Source organism: Rattus norvegicus, chromosome 11 (genome assembly GCF_021556685.1).
Source record: "Rattus norvegicus strain SHRSP/BbbUtx chromosome 11, alternate assembly SHRSP_T2T, whole genome shotgun sequence".
NCBI lineage: Eukaryota > Metazoa > Chordata > Mammalia > Rodentia > Muridae > Rattus > Rattus norvegicus.
The window spans coordinates 81471094-81485927 of NC_141544.1; the positions used below are offsets into that span (position 1 = coordinate 81471094).

Here is a 14834-nt window from a genome sequence, read left to right on the forward strand (position 1 = left end):
TTTCTATTTAGGGAACACATGTCCATTGTAATTTTCAAAAGTGATAAAAGTTTCAGAGGAGAGGGTGGTTAAGACATGAGACAGGGCGAGGAAGAGGAGTGAGTGCGCTGAGGAGAGCACAGAGGGGTCACTGGTCGATCACCCTTCACCTTGTCTGGCTCAGCTGGAGACTGGAGAGATGCTTGACGGTTTACAGTAATTCCTGCTCTTCCAGAGGATTCAAGAGTGGCTCCCTATACCCACATCAGGCAGCTCAGAACTGCCTGTAACTCCGGCTGCCGGGCAGCCGATGCCTTCTTCTGACCGTGTGGGTTCCCACTTACATGTAACACAGATATACACAAATCAAAAGAAGCATGGTGTGTGGTGTACCCAGTAATCCCAGCCATGGTGAGACAGAGTCAGGCAGAGTGCTGTGAACTTGAGGCTAGCCTGATCTAATTTTAGACCAGACAGAATGATACAACAAACCCTGTCTCAAATAAACTAACAAAACAATAAACAAAAAATAAATAAAAAATCACAATTCTAATCTAGTGAGAAAGACAGATAAACTAAAATATTTTAGATAAGGAGTCTCACAAAAGAGAGTAAAGTGTTACCGGAAGTAAAGTTACCAGCAACACTTTAAGCTGGTGTGGGGGAACTCGGGCTTTCTCCACAGAGGAAGCATTGGAAACTGTTTCAGGGCATTCTTGAGCTGTGAGATCACTTAGTAGGCTCTTTATTTCAAAAGCAACAGAGTGAAGGACCGTGTTGTGAACAGTAAGAGTAAATCTTTTCTCATGAGACTTCGGTTCAGGTTTTATATAAAATTCTAACCCTGCACCTCACTTCCGCTCCCCACCTGCACCTCACTTCCGCTCCCCACCTGCACCTCACTTCCGCTCCCCACCTGCACCTCACTTCCGCTCCCCACCTGCATCTCACTTCTGCTCCCCACCTGCACCTCACTTCTGCTCCCCACCTGCACCTCACTTCTGCTCCCCACCTGCACCTCACTTCTGCTCCCCACCTGCACCTCACCTCTGCTCCCCACCTGCACCTCACTTCTGCTCCCCACCTGCACCTCACTTCTGCTCCCCACCTGCACCTCACCTCTGCTCCCCACCTGCACCTCACTTCTGCTCCCCACCTGCACCTCACTTCTGCTCCCCACCTGCACCTCACCTCTGCTCCCCACCTGCACCTCACCTCTGCTCCCCACCTGCACCTCACCTCTGCTCCCACCTGCACCTCACCTCTGCTCCCCACCTGCACCTCACCTCTGCTCCCCACCTGCACCTCACCTCTGCTCCCACCTGCACCTCACTTCTGCTCCCCACCTGCACCTCACCTCTGCTCCCACCTGCACCTCACTTCTGCTCCCCACCTGCTGAGTTACTGTGCAGGAAGTTGACTCCCACCCCAGCTGATGCCTTCTCTCATTAAGCTAATTCATTCTTGGTTCTCTGGATTTCACTTATTTGGCACTGTTAGGAAAACCTTTCTCGACCAAATCCTTTCTGACCAAGATCTTTGGTTCTCATTAAACCGAAAAGAGAAATCATTAGTTTCATCATTATTAATATTGGGTGGGGGCTTCTATGCTGGGGACAGAAACTCAAATATGCCATATGAACCCATCACTATCTACCACTATCCAGCGAATAAGCCTCTGAACCCTTAAGCCAAAATAAACAGTTTCTTTTCTAAGTTGCCTGGTTATGCTGTTTATCATAGCAGTAAAAAATTATTTAAATTACATCTTGATTTTAAATTTTAAATCTAGCCTTAATTTTTTTTGAAATTTTAATTTTATATGTATGGGTGCTTTAACTGAATGTCTGTTCTTTCTGTGCACAACATGTGTGCCTGGTGCCTCAGCAGGCCAGAAGAGGGTATCAGATCCTCCTGAACTGGAGTTGTTAACAGTTGTGAGCTGCCACAGGATGCTAGGAATCGAACAAGATTCCTGTGGACGGGAAGCAGTGCTCTTAACTGTTGTGCATCTCTCCAGCACCTAAATCTTTATACTTCACTGACCCCTCAAAAGTTAAGGCAATAACGTGTGTGTGTGTGTGTGTGTGTGTGTGTGTGTGTGTGTGTGTGTGTGTGTGTGTTTATTTTTTTAATTCCTGAGGCAAAGTCTAGGCTGGATCTCACAATCACCCTTCATTAGCCTTTGGAGTGCTGGGTTCCAGGCAGGTATCTGTTGTGGTAAAAATAAAAAAGGTGCAGGACCAGTTCCCGCTTACTCATACCACTCCGCACTTTCTCTCTTGGCCTCCCTCTGACCAGGGCAGTCTGAGAGCCGTTCCAGTATGTCACCCTCCCTCCCTCACTCAGAGCTCTATCCCATCTCACACTGCGGTGTCTGTATAAAACTTGTGTGGCAGCGACCTGCCAACCTGCCTTGGGAACTAGATTGGTAGACACTGCTCAGAGAGTAGCAGTGTGAGATGGGGTGGAGCTTAGTGGGTGAGACGCTTCGCTGACTGAGAGGAAGATATCCCGTGGCCCTACGTACAGTGCCAGCACTAGCACTGGATAAAAAAAAAAAAATGTTTTTTATTTTTATCGCAACAGGTAGTACCTCTAGAGTGCTGGGTTCCAGGCAGGAACCCTGCCTGTTTATTTTCGTGGTTTTAACAATACTTCTATCAGGCTGGAGAGATGGCTCAGCAGTTAAGAGCACTGACTGCTCTTCCAGAGATCTCCAGTTCAATTCCCAGCAACCACATGGTGGCTCACAACCATCTGTAATGGGCTCTGATGCCCTCTTTTAGTGTGTCTAAAGACAGCTACAGTGTACTTATACGTAATAAATAAATAAACTTTTAAAAAAAGTTAAAAAAAACTAATACTTTTATCACTGCTTTTCAAATTTGATGCTATTTTCTAATTTCTTGTGGGCAGTTTTAAAAAGCAAGAGACAGTAATGCTTCTACTAAAATTACTATGATTTGTTAAGTAGGAGTTATATAAAGTGTTTTATTTAAATATAATATTTCATTATTTTAACCAGAGAGACCCATTCCTTTCAAAAGCAGAAACCTATTGGGGGTGCTAAAGCACCTTTAATCCCGGCAGGTGGGAGGCAGAGGCGAGAGGTAGGGTGCGCTTTGTGAGTTGAGGCCTGGCTGTTCGTTAAGTTCTAGGCAGGTAAGGGCTACACAGTGAGATCTTGTCTCAAAACACAACACAAAACAACAACAAAAACCCTCGGAACCTATATATGACTCATTCAATTAAATAATTTAAAATTATCTAGATTAGTTTTCTCCTCATATTGCTGTGGCCTCATAGACTCTGTTACAGTCATTGTTCTATAAGAACAAGTGGCATAAAAGGCAAAGAACCAGTCAGTGCATTGTGCTGTGAGATAAAGAGTCAGCGCCTTCCTAAGCCGCATCTCAATACTCATTCCACTTCACAAAGGGACGTTTCTCTCACGGCCTCCTTACCCAGTGTCCTCCATTAATGCCAGGGTGATTCGAGACAGGACTCTGTTCTGGGTGTGAGAACCAGTCATTGCTTCATTCTGAAAATTACCAACACGTTTTATTAGCAGACATTTCTATGACCCCTATCTATACATACTGAAGATGTGTCACGTGGTAAGATATTTACTCGAAAATGGTCAACTGCATGAATGTCTAGATTGAGGAGGTAGAACCTACTCTCTGCCTCAAGTCTCCATTGGCTAGGATTTCCCTTGGTGACAGACACCCAGCAGTGAGGGCTTCATGAGGAAATGATTGTAGAGACAGGAGGGATGTGTACATGGATTTACAAAGGAAAAGTTTTCCTAACTCTCAACTCTGTGATCACAAAAACCTATATTATCATGCAAAGCAAGCAGGGCAGAACCAGGGATCCAGGGGTGAGAGGTCAAGCTCTGTAGACCAGGCTGGCCTCAAACTCATAGACATTCACCTGCCTCTGCCTCCCGAGTGCCACCGCCACTGCCCAGCACTTTCCTGATACCTTAACATCACCCTTAATACAGCAGTTCAGGGACACAGTGCTGATTTAAGAGAAACAAAGTAGCTAATAAAATAGGTATTCTCGGGTCTTCTGCTGGGAAGGACACAACATTTGATTTCCGGCTAATCTATAGCCTCTAAGAAAATCTCTTCAGGAAATGACAAAGACAGAGATTCCCATGGGAAGAATTCGGGTATTTGCTTCATAAATGTTCACCATTGTTACTCTTTAGTGACCTAGAGCAGAACAGCTGGGCAGAAGCAGAAATTCTGCCTAAGCTTAAAACCTTCTGTCACGAGCTCTATAGATACACATACTTTTTGTCCAAAGTATTTCACTTCGAGTGTTAATTCTACTTCCAGATTATTTTTCTATATAAATGAGTGTGACATGGGATTAATTTTTGGCTCTATTTCCCTGAAACCTAATAAATATAGGATATTACGTGGTGGCAGTATGTCAAGGGAAATGACCTACTAATGCACCTCTGGGCTTGGGATTTCTTTAAATGAACAGGAATACCCATTAGTAAGTCACAGTTTTGGACGTCATTGTGTAAAGTGACTATTGGGTGTGTCCCTTATGGAGTCTGAAAACTATGCCAGTGGAACCATTGAAAAGGTAATAGCTCCTATTTGCATCACAGTATTCTGAGGTCAGCCCAGGCCTTGCATCTGTCTATGGCAGGGTTTCCTGCTCCTACACTGAAGCTGAGGGAGAGAGGTGCTGCTGACAGCTTCCTGGGTGTAACACAAGAAAAATGCCTGATTCTGCTGTGCTGGATGCTTTGTGTGCTGATATCCTTCTACAGGGACTATGGAATGTGGGTTCAATTCCCAGTACTACAAAGCAAAACCCTAACTTTTTTAGCTGGGCATGGTGGTACACATTTGCAATCCCAGAATTCAGTGCCAGAGGCAGAGGCAGGAGGGATGCTGTAAGTTCAAGGCCAGCCTGACTACATAAGACATTGTCTTAAAAAATATTTATTATTTAAAACATAATGGTTTAACATGGGCTTGTTCCATTTATATAATACAATATTATGTAGCTCTTAAAGCTTGGGAGATCCAACTTGATATGCCATGGCTGATTGTATCCATTGAGGCTGACCCTCTTCTGAAGAGAAACGGGGAAGGAATGAGGAGGGTAGGGGGCTACCGAGGAGAGGAGGGAGGGGAACTGGGGCTGGAATGTAAATAAAATTTAAATAAATAAGTAAATAAATGAAGTTTGGAAGATTCTAGAGTGGAGTCTATGCCACTAAAGCTCGTTTCCCCTGCCTATTCCTTGCCCTGTTTGAGTACTCTCTACCATGGTAAAGATAACCATTGTGGGAGCCTGGACAGACCTCTAGCAAGCGCTTCTCCCAGTGGTTGAGCTCTGTGCCCATGCCACCTTGGTTTTCAAGCTCCATTCCCTCTAGGACTGGGCAGTTAAAATGCTTCCGAGCTTCCTCCTGAGGATCAGAAAACAAACGCCCACAAGAGCAGAGTAAGACAACAGCCACTCCTTAAAGAATCAGTTTGATGACACAGAACCTCTTTAAAGCATGATTTTCAATACAGTTAATGTTTTGATGCTATTACATTCTTCTTGGTTATAAAACTATAATTTCTTTTAATATTTTTCTCTCTGAAGATTTATTTTGAAAACTATTTGTGTGTGTATTCGCATGCATGAACATAGGCAAAAGGCTTCCAGAGTCCTGAAGCTGCGGTCACAGGTGTTCCTGGGACACCTAGCTTGTTTACATGGGTGTCGCACTCTGGTCCTCATGGTTGCACAGTAAACATTCTAGACCACTGAGCCATCCGTCCTTCACTTTTTGGCTTTAAAGGACATACCACCATCCCTCTCCCCCTAAGACCAGAGTCTCTCTATGAAGCCTTGGCTGTCTAGGAACTCACTTTGTAGACCAGGCTGGCCTCAAACTCAGAGATACAACAGCTTCTGCAAGCACTGACTGCTCTTCCAGAGGTCCTGAGTTCAAGTCCCAGCAACCACATGGTGGCTCACAACCATCTGTAATGAGACTTGATGCCCTCTTCTGTGTGTCTGAAGACAGAGACAGTGTACTCATAAAATATATAAGTAAATAAATCTTAAAAAAAAGAAAGAAAAAAAAAAAGCAAGCATTCTTAACCACTAAGGCCATGCTCCAGCGCTAGCCATGGCTTCTTTTTTCTTTTATGCTCAAATAACTGTGTGATTCATATACCTGTTCCTGTGTGTGCATGTGCATGTGGAAGCCAGAAGTCAGCATCAGATGCCCCTTAAACAGTCTCCACTTTATTTTTAAAATTACATTTATATATTTTATTTTTTTATATGTGAGTGTTCCCTGAGCCTAGAACTAACCTACTGTACTAGGCTAGCTGGCCAATCACCTGAGCTCTAGGACCTGAATGTGGGTCCTCATGTTTATGCGGCAGGAACTTTTACAGACTGCCCATCCTCTCCCTGCCCCTTAACCATTTTCAATAATGCTGCTTCTCCCTGGGCACAGCACCTCTCCTCTCCTGCCTTACAGCAACAGGCTGGATGGGGACCGCAAATTTGTCTCGTCCCCTCTGTCTTGGCAAGTTCCTTTATTATACTGTCTTCATACATTTTCTATTACAGACCGAAATCTAAGAACACCTTCTTAAATAGTAATGATTGGTAAAGCAGAGGCCATAATGGAAAATGAAGACAGGCAGATAATACTCACGACAACACGCGGTGTTACTAGGAGATACACAGTGTGGCGAACTATCTTATTATCTCGAACATTCCACAATCTCTCCACCTTCCGAACCACTTTATCGCTCCACTGATACAACCCAAGACTGTAATTATAGAATAAGAAGACAGTTGTTTTGCCAATTTACAACTTTAAATGTAAAAGTGTTTACAAATGTCAATATGAAGCTGAACTAATTGAGTTATTATATGTCATATCCATGTAATACACTTATAAGCACTTTATTCCCCTTCTTGAGATATGTAGCCCTATCTGGCCTGGTACTTACTGTGTAGACCAGCATAGACTTGAATTCAGAGATCCCCCCACCTTTGCACCGAAGTACTTCAATCATAGGTGTGCACCACCAAGCTCTCGTTCACAAGGCTGAGCTAGGACAGTGAATGAACTGCACCTTTGCCCCTTGACTTGCTAGAGATTTAGCACAGGAGGTTGTAGATGCTAGGCAAGTACTCTGCCACTGGACTGTACCCCAGCCTTCACTGGCATCTTCTGACAAGAGGCAGGCAGGCAGGCAGGCAGGACGGAAGGAAGGAAGGAAGGCAGGAAATGAGAACCAAGGCAGAGATGACCCAAGCATATAAGGAAATTGAACAAAAATACTGCCATGAGTGAAAACATAATATAATCTCTATGCACCGAAACCAGTTATCCATCAAGGAAAAGCTTAAATCCTTGTCTCATGTCATCTGCAAAATTAAATTCTAGAAAGTTCTCAGGAAAATGGCAGAGTAAAGGTCTCTGGAAATTCTGGCATGAAGTTGATGAGAACTTGGCCAAGGTAATTTTTCAGAGCCCTGGAAATAAGCAAAGAGCCGCATCAACTTTGGAAGCATTTATCCATGAAAGATGGGCACGTTTCATGAAGAGCTGCCAGCTCTGTGGGTTCTCATGCCCTGTCTATGATTTCAAGGCCACTGTGAAAACCAGCCGTCCATGATGGTGGGAGCAAAGGGGATTTTTAAAAATGAAGGACTCAACTACCAAGCCAAGGAAACACTGTCTAGATTCAGGTACATAAACACATCATGTGCAAAGCAACATAATTTCAAATCGGTGCATTGAAGCTAGTTCTCAGGAGAGGGCTGTGGCGGCTACAGTAATGTCAGACAGAAGAGAGGTGGGACAAAATGCTGTTAGCCGTAAGAATGTCCAACAAGAACAGCAGCCTAACTGCCTTATAGAAAAATACACACACCAAAACCACATACACCAAAACCACACACACCAAAACCACAGGGACAGGCTTGAGGGGCAGCTCGGTTGTACAGGGCCTGAGCTGGTCTTGCTGCCCAGCATTGTGTAAACTTGTTGTGGTGGTACACACCCGTAATGGAATTCAAAGCTATCCTCAGCTACATGGAAGTTTGAGAGTTCATTAGCCTAGTAACATTAGGCCTTCTCTCAGTGGAGAAAACCTGTCCCTTTTATATTTATTCTATCACATCTGTTTATCTGTTTCCAACTTAGAATTTTTTTTTTTTTTGTAAAAGGCATCTAATTTTGGACTATGATTAAAACTGGATAGAGTTAGCTGGCGGGCGGTGCAGTATATTGTGGAGGAGGTCACGCCAGCAGGAGTTTGAACAACTGTTCGCATTGCATAAATGGAGAGTCAGACTGACTCAAGCCTTTCTCAGAGGCCCAATGAAAGGACAAAGGGAACTTTAGTTCTGTGTCCTTGTCCAGGAGTGAACTTGGCACGGCTGATCTGGGGCTGGAGCCCAGGCCTCAGAGGAGTCAAGGTTGCTGTTCCTGGGGACTGGGCTCTCCCCTGGGCAGTGGTTATGAGTCCTCAGGCAGCTGTGCTGAGGTGTCCCGCGATCTTTGTGAACACGGCTGACTTAGCTCTCTGCTGACCTTGGCCGTTCCCCAGACAGACAGACAGATAGTGTCAGTGATACTGTGCGTCTCACTAAACATGTGTGGCATAGTCATCAGCTTCTGACAGCTCCAGGTTCCGGCTACTGCTTTTGTCTTCTTTACTCTTTTATCCCTGGTCCTCCACTCAAAACCTCGAGATTCAACCCCTATTCCTATGGGTTGGGGTCACTGCATGAATTCACTTTATTTTTATTTATTTATTTTTAGAAGACAACATTTAAACACAGTAAACAATTGGCAGTAAGAAAATAAGCAGTTCTTAGCTCACTAAATGACCAGCATTCAGGTTCCATTATCAAGGGTGACAGTTCTGAGCCCTCCCCACACCCCTTTTTGTTTTTGTTTTTGTTTTTTTAAACTTATGGATTATTTCATAGTTACTTTTAAAACTTATGTAGTACAGGCTTCCCTTAAACTTGCTTTGTAGCAGAGGCTGGCCTTGAACTCCTTAATCTATTGACTGATCCTCCTAAATTCTGGGATTCCGGGTATAAATTAAAAGATGTGGTTTCGGGGCTGGGGATTTAGCTCAGTGGTAGAGCGCTTGCCTAGGAAGCGCAAGGCCCTGGGTTCGGTCCCCAGCTCCAAAAAACAACAACAACAACAAAAAAAAAAAACAAAAACAAAAAAACCGTGATTTCTCCAAGCAAGCTGGAGCCCAATCCGAGTCTGCTTCCTAACAACTGAATGCATTACTCTAGCATTCCTGTTTATACTGGACAATCACGGAACATCCCCGAATCCTTCCCATAGCGCTCTCCCATGCCACAGGTTATGCTAATGTAACCAGTCATACTTTCTGTCAGGATCAGCATGCTTTTCAAAGACAAGACTCCCAAACAAAAAGCACAGCCTAGGAAAACACCCACTCACACAGTGCTGTATATGTCGCCGTCCCTGCAACACCCACTTTGGTTCTTTGAGATGAGGTCTCAAGTATCCCAGCCCTGAACTATGGAGCTGAAGGTGACCTTGAACTTCCGACCTTCTGCCTTCCACCACCCATGTGCTAAGATTACATGTGTGGATCACCCCCATGCCTAGAATTTTGTACTCTATAATTACTGTAAAATATAAACACACACACACTAAATGAATAGTATGAACTATTTTCCTGGAGAGCTCTGTCCTGGTCCTCTGAAATAGCCTCCTCTTAAGTCCACCTTGTGTCAGAGCTACAGTTCCCTTACGGTGGCCACGAAGACCCTGTCATTGCCTACAGGGAAAACACTGTGGTCCTCAGGTTCTATCCTTACATCCTCTAGGAGAGAGGAAGGAGAAAGAGAATGGCAAATACCTGTAGTTGAAGGGTGGGAGGCCGTCTGCAGACCTTGAAGTCAGGGGGTTCCCATCTTGATCATGGTAGAATGCAAAGAGCCCAGCCGAGAAGCCCTGGAAGAAAGAATCCAGTGTCCTGCAGTAGGACGTTGAGACACAGCAGCGCCTGCCACCCAGGAGGTCTTGATATTGGTCACAAGGGCAGCATGCAGCTCTGCAGAAGGTACCCATGCTTCAACTCAGAAGCAACTGGGTGACTGTATTTACAGTTTAAACACCATGCGACTTGCTATAAGCATTTAAAAGGTTATTTTTATTTTTACTCATATGGATGTGTCTGTGTGAATGTCACCAGGCACGTGTGCGTGCACTCAGGGGCCAGAAGAGGGTGCTGGATGCCCTGGAGCTGGAGTTAGGGGTGGCTGTGATCTGCCCCACAAGCACTTAGGAGCTGAAATCAGAGCCTCTGAAAGAGCAACATGTGTCCTTTGCCGGTCACCACCAAACCACTGATGTCAGTTGTTTTTTTAATTTTGGTTTTTCAAGACAGGTTTCTCTGTGTAGCCCTGGTTGTCTGGGCAATCACTGTAGACCAGGCCTCTAATTCACAGAGCTCCCCCTGCCTCTGCCTCCTGAGTGCTGGCATTTAAGTTATGTACTACCACCGCCCAGCTGATATAAATGTTTTTAATACAAGATATTTGAAAGTATTTATATATTTTAAAGCTAAATTTGTGTTCATGTTAAATACTATATATATCAGTGCTGTGTTATCAGGATACCTTAAGGCTACACTCTACTCTACTGTGCACTACAGAGCACAGAGAATCATACTTTCTAACTCATCTGTATGGTTTTACAAATCCTTTGGTATTTTTCCTTGTTGAGGACCCCATTAGGTATCACTTCCAGATGTGAACAACGGTTGAAAATATGAAACCCACCCAATGAATTGCAGGACCAATTCATTGCAGGCTACTCCAGTGGCCTTTATTTATAATTATCAGATTTGAAGAGAGAAAATCTTCGGGAGAAGTGATTTTCTAAGGCACCATGCACAAGGATAACAAGGACACTGTTTGCTATATTCTTCACACAAATTTACTACTGAAACTCATTAACGATTGGATGGTAAGGGAGCTGGGGGGCAGGGGTGCATAAACGCTCAAATTGGCAGTATGTGCACACCCGACTGTCCACATCTGTGTGCATGTGCATGTGTGCATGTGCGTGTGTGCATGTGTGTGTGTGCATGTGTGTGTGTGCATGTGTGTGTGTGCATCTGGAGAGTCATCTGGCAGGCAGGCAGGCATGGGCTCGGCTGCTAGAATGGCTGTCAGTGCGTATGAAGCCGGATTTAATCCCCAGAATCGCACACAGTGGGTATGGTACCACACGCTTGTAATCACAGCAGCAATCCTCCTGCTTTAGCATCTCAAGTGCTACAAGTACAGACCTGAGCCATCACATCTGGCTCTAAGATGCTTTCCTTCAAAAGTTTAATCACCTTTAATGGGAATGACAGCTGAACTGTAAATCATGCCAGAGAGCAAAACTCAACCTGCCCAATCCTGAGCACTAAAATTTGTTGGCAGAAATAATTTATCAGGTCTTACTGCACATGAATCTAAGAACTCACATATCCTATAATAAAATATTAAAATAACAGAATATGTAACAAATAAAAAGTCTGAAGGATCAGTCCCCAGCTCCGAAAAGAAAAAAAAAAAAAGTCTGAAAGAAAGGACAGAAGTTAATAGCATTTACCAGGGCATGAATGATCTCGTGCTTCACTGTGGACAGCATCCCGATAAACTCTTGTGGCTGGGTGGAGATCATATTTGGACACAGGTTAGCATATCCTGCTATGGGCCTGTTAAAATAAACATATTTGTTTTTACTATATTGAGAAGTATAATATTTACTAACTTATACTTCTCTGCAAAAGACAGCTCGAGGACATTATTTGTTTACTATCAAATATACTTTAATAGATAATTCTTATTCTTTTTTGCTGTCAAGACCCAGACCTGTTGCTTTCCAATGAAGAAGAAAGACCTTCTGTCTGTCTGTCTGTCTGTCTGTCTGTCTGTCTGTCCGTCCGTCCGAAGGGTATGGGAGCTTCACTGGGGCCTTTCAAGTGCTCAACACCCTGAGAAATGACCACCGTGTATCTGGCTGTCTTTCAAAGCTGTACCAAAGGGACATGTGAAGGAATCCAAACTGTTTCCTCTACTGTTGCTTTACCTGTCTACTGTGGAAATCCCATAAATCTCACTGTTACAGCTGCCTACTTATAACAAATATTTGTCCTTTTTAAATAGGAAAATGGTGTCATTTTCTGACAGCATCAGACCTAAGTACCTTGAAAAAGGGTATCATTAATCAAAACATTGCCACACAGACAGGTATAGTGGTACACTCCTGTAATCCCAGAACTGGGAGGCTAAGGCAGAATTCAAAGTTTGAGGCTATCCTGAGCTACATAGAAAAGCTCATCTCAAAAACACACAGCAGAGCCACAGTGGCTTCTAGAACAAATATGTCCCTGCTAGGCTTAACCCTTCCGAGCAGGAACTTGCTTTCTCCTTCTCCAAGCCCTGGCCTTTCTATGGAAGTAACCTCACCAGCCTCACCACCACCGCAGGATCGAACCCAGGGACCCCCATACTCCAAGAAATGCTCTACCACTAAGCAGTTTGTTTCAAATTCGGCTCAAAAATTGTGGTTGTGATCTTATTCTCAACCAGTGAGATTAACACAAGGTCTCAATGAGTTTCTTGACCTTGTCTAAAACTCCCTGTAACCTAGGCTGGCCTTGAACTTGCGCTCCTCCTGCCTTGGTCTCCTGAATAGCTGGAATCACAAGCTTGTACACTCAGGCCTTGTTTAAAGGGGCTTCTGACAGTAACAGGACTCTTTTTTTTTTTTTCCGGAGCTGGGGACTGAAAACAGGACTCTTTGTAGCACGAATTTCCGCCCTTTACACTTCTCTTTCTCTTTCTTTTTCAGGCTGAACTCAGGGCCTCACACACGCTAGACAAGCACTCTACCATTAAGCTACATTCAACCATTTTCCTCCCATTTTGGTACAGGATTTTGCTAAACTGTATGTGAAACCAGGCATGGTTTATATGCCTGTAATTCTAGCACTGGGGAAACAGAGGCAGGAGGTACACTTTGAGTTCAAGGCCAGCTTGGAGTCTACATGGCAGCCAGGCCTACAAAACACAGGCTAGCCCCAAACTTCCAATCTGCCTGAACCAGCCTTCCAAGCAGCCAGGAGTGCAAGCATGCACTACCCCACACCAGAGGGTCCCCTACCTCTTTATTTGGCTAAAGTCTTATTAATGCTCAGGTGAAGCTATATTTTTACTTCTTCAAAAAGGGCTTCCTTTCCAAATCAACTGAATGATATTCCGTGCCATTCTCTGCTTTTGTTCTATGCTACATGATCCTGTATAAAGTATTTATCCCAAATAAAACTGCATGCTTACTCGTAGGTATAACTAACCATCGTCTGTCTCCTTCTACAGCCGATAAACCCCAGAAGGCAGGTTCACAAGTGTGTTTTGTTCATCTTCTCTTCGGGCAATATAGTGAGGCGCTATGCCGGTTAGTCAGTTGGCGGTCAGTGTTGGCGGTCAGTCAAGGGCAGAGATTCACACAATGGAGTTCTTGAGACTCAGAGTAACTGGTCGGGTGTGGCACACATGCTTTTGTAATCTCAGCACTTGGGAGTGGGGAGCAGGAGGATAAGGAGCTCGAGGCCACCCTCGGCTGCCTAGTGAGTGCGTCTCGGGCCAGGCTGGAGAGACCACTTCTCATGGGATGGGGCAGAACAAGACACCGTGCCAGCCTCTGCTTCACATCCATGCTCCAGAGGAAAGCAAATCCTTCCCCAGGATGGTTAGTTCCCACTCACTGATACCGAGGCCATTTATTCTTTAGCTGTTGGTTCCTATGAAAGGTGAACCAACAGTAAAGCAGCACAGCTAAGTAAGGAGCAGGGTAACAGAACTGGGACACCCCTTCCTGCTGCCCGCCTGGCATCTGTCTGACTCCGGTGCTGAGTCTTCTCACCGGAAGACAAGCAGAAGCAGAGGTGTTTTCGGCATCATGGGACACAGAAACGAGGTTAAGTGACCCAGATCCAGTCAGCTGTGCCTTTTCTATCCTTCCCTCACTCATCTGGGCAGGTCAACCCCATCCTAATAGATAAAGTCCAACATAGCTTTTATAAAAGCAATAAAAGCCCACAGTATAAAATAATTTGGTCCAACAATGTAGAATCATAAAGAGCTGGAGAGATGGCTCAGCAGTTGAGAGCACTGACTGCTCTTCCAGAGGATCCAGGTTCAATTCCCAGCAACCACATGGTGGCTCCCAACCATGGCTTTATAACTTTGCAGCCACAGAGCCAATAAATGGTGCACAGACATGCATTGCAGACAAAACACCATACACGTAAGATAAAAATAAACCGCTTTGGAAGAACTCTCTAAAGAAGACAGTGAAAATGGCCTTGTTCTCCTTCCTGTCTTTTCTAACTTGCAACCTCAGAAGCAGCTACTACTGCCAACAATACCACATATGCTATTTTCAAGCCACCCTAGTTTGCCTGAGACTGAAGTTTCCTCTAACATGGGGCATTCAGTGCTACAGCCAACAATCCTAGAACACAGGGATGGCTGGAAATTCTGTCTTTCTGAGGCTTTTTCCTGAGAACATTCGAGTACACACAGGCACTTTATTTTGCAATGTTCTCTCAACACTTTAGATCAAAGTGTGGTTTTGTGTGTGTGGTGCATACGGTTTAGTTCAAACTGAGAAAAGGAGCTAGGACTCTGTGGCACCAGCAAGTGAAAGGGTATTTCTCAGGAACACTCCACTGCCTCGATCTATGAGGTCATCACTCATCGGGCAGCTCACATATCATATCCAGTGATTCTGACAT

At 44.5% G+C, this 14834-nt stretch overlaps 1 protein-coding gene across 1 annotated transcript in view; it reads right to left on the bottom strand.

The window, feature by feature from the left end:
* Positions 1 to 14834, bottom strand: part of Lmln (leishmanolysin like peptidase) — a 67871-nt gene that overhangs the window by 39896 nt on the left and 13141 nt on the right. Inside the window, exons 7-11 of the mRNA NM_001415730.1 lie at positions 11645 to 11750; positions 9897 to 9991; positions 6683 to 6800; positions 5321 to 5428; positions 3447 to 3523 (exon numbers count right to left, since the gene is read on the bottom strand). Of these exons, the coding sequence (NP_001402659.1) occupies positions 3447 to 3523; positions 5321 to 5428; positions 6683 to 6800; positions 9897 to 9991; positions 11645 to 11750 (504 nt within the window). The remainder of the gene's footprint in view (positions 1 to 3446; positions 3524 to 5320; positions 5429 to 6682; positions 6801 to 9896; positions 9992 to 11644; positions 11751 to 14834) is intronic.